Source organism: Rhea americana, unplaced genomic scaffold (genome assembly GCF_003343005.1).
Source record: "Rhea americana isolate MKP2758 unplaced genomic scaffold, rheAme1 scaffold_49, whole genome shotgun sequence".
Taxonomy (NCBI): Eukaryota; Metazoa; Chordata; class Aves; order Rheiformes; family Rheidae; genus Rhea; species Rhea americana.
This window is the reverse complement of record NW_028186634.1, coordinates 3247509-3253508: the sequence shown is the minus strand read 5'-3', so window position 1 is coordinate 3253508 and position 6000 is coordinate 3247509. Positions and strand designations below refer to the sequence as shown.

Genomic DNA, 6000 nt, shown 5'->3' with positions numbered 1-6000 from the left:
TAAAACTGCAAAAGGCCAGACAAATTTAATAAAATATTTCCATTTACCTTCTTCGAGTTTACACAGCCTGCTTAAAATAAGATTCTGTGCAGAGAGCCAACTGTTCATATCACYTCATACAAAATATGTGTTTGAATTACCACAGCAATACAAAGATGTAAGTTCCTAACAAGCAACATGCCAAATTCAACATAAGATATGCTTTCTTGGCATCTACAGAGTTTTCCTTTTCCTTTGCTGTATTCCCAATATATTTTCATTTTAAACAAATTAAAAAGCATGTAGATGTTAAAACATAATGACAACTCAGAATTCAAGTGACTTGTGCAACATTATTTTGTGCTTTCTACTTTTCCATTTCCTCCTACTACAATTAAAATTCACCATGCCCTTCTACATATACAATAGCAATGCATCAAGTTCAGTCCAGCACAGGTTTCAACCCTCAGACTTGGCTTTATGCTACACGAGATCCTTGCAAATTCAAAAAAGTGCATCTTTGTTGTGATCTTTCTTTTATGTTGGATGATGTGAAGCTCAGATTATCCAATGCAGGAATGCAACCTTGAGGTATGATTGCAGCCTCAGAATAATTCTTAAATGTAAAAAGAAATTTTTTGAAAGCGTGCTTTCTGTATTTAAAAAAGACACACCATTATAAAGGTGCTACTAGAGCCACGGTACAGTACATCATGGCACATCTCCATAACATAATCAAGAACATGAAATAGGACTTCTATTTACACAAACTTGATGCCACTTTTCAGAAAAGTATGACAGAAAAAAAGGAAAGCATTATTTCCTGAATGTCCTGAATTGTAAAAAGATTCATTTTATTTTCTCCCCAGCAATATAGTGGTCCTCCAGAACTGCATTTTCCCTGGCCTGTTTAGTACGGACCATCAGTGACACCAGCAAGAATTGGGAATTGTATAGCGAACTGCTTCCTCTGAGAGGATGCTCTCCCACACCCCTTTACTCACAAGCCAGTTTGCTGTCAAAACTTGAAAGGGCAATAGCAAAGGCTTGTAGTGCACACATTGGATAGTTGTAGTCCATGGTGAACACATCCTCAGCCACACGGCCAAACTGCATCACAATATAGTCAGCTGCAAGAAAGGTCATAAAAAGTGACAGAGAGTTATTTTGGTTCACAGTCCCTGCGAAATAAGCACGTATTCAACATGCTCGCCTGGCCCAGCAGAACAACTCACAGCAAAACACATTCATACATCAGTCATACATAGTCGTGGCAGTAGATGTGCTGACATCAGAGAGACATGCAAGGATATCTTGAGGGAGGAATAGCTGAGCAATTAAGGATTGCAAAACTTGTACTGTCTTTTTTTTAAAAAAAATGCACAGATAGAAAAATGTTCTTTGCTTTTATAGGCATAAAGTTTCATAATGAAACAGAAAAAACTGCTTCTGTATAAAATATGCAATGTTGTTACATAAACCAAATGCTGAATTTCATACATTCCAAGAACAGACTRACTCAATTTCCAGTTACTTTAGGCAAGTGGATAAGTAAGGATAAGGGGGAAGGAGAGAATGTATGATTGCGATCTAGGTCTAAGCATGTCTCAGTTATACGAGATTCAGCAGTTTTTCCTCAGCTTTTTTCTTTTTGGTACTTCTTTTGTCAGCAAGAGGAAATCTTAGCCTCATTCACAGCCTGAAACACGTCGTTTCAATCCTGGAGCTAGCCTAATTATTTTCCTTTAGAAAATGCAGCAAATGTATACATCCATGTTTCAAACTCAGTCTAGCTCTCAGAGACTGGCGCAGTCATTCTTACCGAGGTTTCCAGGACTCCCTTGTTGTCTAAACATCGCACTAGTCTAACCCAGTGTGGTTCAACAACTAGTGTCTATTTATGCCTGCCTAAAATAAGTGCAAAGTGGTGTGAAATCAGTCTTTCCCCCACTCTAACAATTGTACCTTAGCCTGAAAACTAGGAGGCCATAGGTGGCTTAAGAAAAGCAGCATACAGGCAAGGTCCTAGTGGTGATGTGAGGGGTATTCCAACACTTTCTGGTTGAGTACCGCAGGCCTAGTGCAACAAAGAGTAGTAATGGCAGAGGGGATGCACAACAGGACCAGTCTGAGCCCACCAGCTTCAGGTGGACAGTATACGGGGACCATAGCAAACAACCAACCGCAGAAGGACTCATGTGCTACGAGTGCCAGAGAGGAGTGATACTGCCCCACAGTCCTGCTGACTAGAAGTTGGTAATGTAGCTCAGAGCAGAAAGAAGTCTAGACTGCTGCTCGGTTCACAATCTGGGCAGCAAAGGGAGAAAACTAAGGTAGCACATAGCACAATCACTTCTAGTAAGTATCAGGCAGAAGTTTTTAAGCACCCAGTTTGCACAACTGTAAGGCCACACAAGGCACAGAGCAGTGAGTTGGACCCAACTAAATTCATTCAAGTAACACCAATATCRGCAGAATCACTGTCAGACTGCATATACAGTACTATTTCCACGTATTTCATTCATGGAGCTATACTTACGGTCATTATCATGAATAATTTGGAAGTTTTTCACTGAGGCCTGCGTGACTCGACCATGGAAATTTAAAACATAGGACTGGGTGTCGTCATTCCAGACTGGAGTTTTGTTATGCAGTTCAATGACACTCTCTGTATTTTTGTTCTGCCATCTTGCAAGAAGTGTCTCATGTTCCTGCACACACCAGATRTACACTTCAGTTCAACACTTTCACAAGGCAAAAACTACATTTACACAATAAACATGTTAATAAAAATCACAGCCTAAAGACTAATTGTCCCCCTCAATCCTCAGCACAGCATCATCGAATGAAACAGAGAACTCTGAGGTATCTCAATGAGACCGTGCATTTGAATCCTTTCCACAGCTTAGAAAAGCTTAGCTGTATCCTTTGTTATCAAAATATACTATTATTTGTACTGCTGCTGTGAGTCAGAGAAATAGTCACATATCCCATCATTCTACAACTGTTCAAACACAGATTGATTTTTTTTAACCTCTAAAGCTTCAGAGATGCAAAACAACTCTAACTGAAAAATAATTCAAGTTGTTATTATTATTGACTGATGGTATGCCTTACATTCCGTGGTCTGATGGAAACTCTTTCATGGTCCATATTCATTCCTGGTATGATCACACTCATTTTGCGAGGTCCTTTAAACCCCAAGACATTTGTTTCCTAAAAGTGTTTAGAAAAGAATTCATCATGTTCTGTTCTTCTTTGAGTTAACTACTTCAGCAAAAGAGATGCATTGGCAGTCCAGGAAAGCTACTTATTAGTCAACTCAGAAAACATCTCAAAACTCCCACTTTCACTGCCAAACATTCTAGCTTTGTCTTAGAAGCTCCAACTGGAAAAATGGAATTTAGAGAGTGTTTCCACAAACATTCCTATAACTGGCTGCCAGTTACCTTAACACAATTAAAAAAAAAGRAAAAAAAACCTCCTTGTTAAAAAAGGATATATAACCAGATTGCCTGGCTACTGCTAGGTCCCAAAATAAAGTAGTTGTAAGTTAAATACCATAAAACTTAGTCACATATTTTGATGAGAAACAAAATTAAATATATGCGACCATCTCCATTTATTCCATAGCCAGCACAAAAGCAGATGAGCAGAAGCTGCCAATAAGAGCATCTGTTAGCAGTGCTGTGGTTTTCAGTCTTCAGATACATTAGGCTTAGAGATGAGGACGGTATAAAACAAACATACTAGCATGAATGCAAATTTTCTGWGCTATAAAGGCAGAGACAGCAGAGAAATAACATAGGCACCAACAACATATCCATGGAAAATATAAATTCTTCTATTAAACATGATCTGGTGCCTTTCTAGCCAGGTTTTCACAAAACCATCCAGCATTGTGCTATGCTCTCAAAAAACAAACACTAAAATCCAAATTCACCTGAAGTCTTTTTTTTTTTTTTTTTTTTTTTCACGAGGCAATTTTTTCACTGACTGATCTGGGGCTATGTATTTCAGAAAGTCATCTTCTTTGATCTCAAGAGAAAAAAAAGTGTGATATTTTCCAATTCACTCAGTAAAATCTGATCATATATTTTAGCATTAATTCTAGTATATAAAAGAGAGGTGAACAGCAMCACCTCTGAAAATTCATCCCTTATGTTTTATGGCTCTTTTTTTTGATTTTTGGCTGCATACATTTTCTTCCCTCTGCCTTTTCCAAGTGAAAGGCTGGGGCACATGCTATGGAATCTCAGGAAGAAAATTCCCATTGATGCTACTCCCAGCAGAGTACCACCAGATGCTAAGAACTGGTCACACCCAGGCTCCACTCGATGCAGCTCTACCACTGGTACTTTCAGAAGTGACACTTCTCTCCTTTTATGCATTTATTTAAAACACCCTGATTTTATGGAACACAGCATTTTGTACAATATCTCTATTTCTGCATGCAAAAATCCACATATCCAGTGAGTGTTTTTTACTCACTGGAAACATCTGAAAATACATGCCTAAAGTTTACTCATGCAGAAAAAGTTTTGCCATCTGTCAGATCTTTGAAATTACTTTGGCTGTTTCAGCAAACCATCTGGAGATTTTACACAACTTACCCAAGATTTTCATGCATGCAAGATACATTGCTATGAGTTATTTTGCTGAAAACTCTTGAAGTAGTCCAGCTATGTTTATACACAAAACGTTCTACCTCTTTTCTGAAGCACTTACATCAAGGCCTTTGGAAGACTAAATCAATGTCATCAGTTCAGCTGGAAGCAGCTACTTGGTTCTCCATCATGTCAAGAGTCRAACTGAAATGACTGCTAGTGGATTTTATAAGCAGGTGAGACTGAGCACAGCAAAAGACCATTTCTAAGAAAAGATTCATGCTTATGCTCATTTTCCACTAACTACTGTCAATTTTGGTCTCCTCTGCAACAGCTTAAAAGCTCTTCTCATTAAGCTGCAGTTACGCTATATACAATTAATTTGGATGCTGACTGGTTGAAGACATTGTTTAGTGTAAAATTAAATAGCAGTGGTGAATCACATCCTTCCCAACAAGCAATATTATCCCTTTAACACAACAGCACCATATTCTTTGGATTTACTCAGAAAACACTAAAATCAATACTTCTGATATGCCAAATGATATGGGAACGGAAGGGAATGGTTTTCAGTTGCACAATACTTCCATGTCTTATTACATCAAATGCCACCTACTTGCTAAAATCAAAGGAAAAAAAAATCTATAAATACAGAATACGTAAGTAAAACAGTAGGGACAGAAGAGGAACTTTACTTAAGAGCAGACCTTTCCAATACATCTGCATCCAAATAAAACTAATTCCCGTTATCTTGTGTCCTTATCATCAGTGTCTTTATCTTCTGTGTGCTACTCTTCTATTTTCCCCCTCCAGTATTTTCTGTGTGTATATTCAGAAGTACAAATGGTATTATTAGGGGAACATGAACCAAATTTTGATTTCATATCATTTTAATGCCACTGACAGACTTGATTTACATAGGAACTCAGCATTAGTGTTCTTAGCTGGCAGAGCTCTGTTGACTTGACCAGTGCTCTAATAATTTAGATCAGCTACAGACTTGGCCAGCTATTACTTAGAAGCTGTACTCTTTGCCTCAGTTCAGACAATAAGTGGCTCCTGTAATAAGGCATTACAACAAACTTGACTGAAAAAGGACAAAACCTCTCCTCAGTTTTGCTTTTAAAACATTATGCACTTGCACGAAATTATGTAAGCATTTCACTAGGATGGCAATAGCTGCCACGATAAAAGCTGTGTGCCACACAGCCCAGCTGCTTGCTTGACAACAGCTTTCTAAGAGATTCATGATTGTTTTAGTTATCTCCAAATTTTCTTTGACTTCAGCTACTTCTCTTTTTGGACTCGATTCACAGAACAGTGTGCCTTGCCCTTAACATAGTCTGTATTCCATAGAAAGTCTAAACCCACAAAACCTGATACATTATATCACAATGGAAGTGATTAGACCTGA

The 6000-nt window shown here is 38.2% G+C and overlaps 1 protein-coding gene across 1 annotated transcript in view; it reads right to left on the bottom strand.

Annotated features, from left to right (window-relative positions):
- TUB (TUB bipartite transcription factor) overlaps positions 1–6000 on the bottom strand; it is a 149608-nt gene continuing 143608 nt past the window's right edge. The window contains exons 14-16 of the mRNA XM_085317085.1: positions 3097–3195; positions 2519–2690; positions 1–1109 (exon numbers count right to left, since the gene is read on the bottom strand). Coding sequence (XP_085173211.1) covers positions 976–1109; positions 2519–2690; positions 3097–3195 — 405 coding nt within the window. The 3' untranslated portion in view covers positions 1–975. The remainder of the gene's footprint in view (positions 1110–2518; positions 2691–3096; positions 3196–6000) is intronic.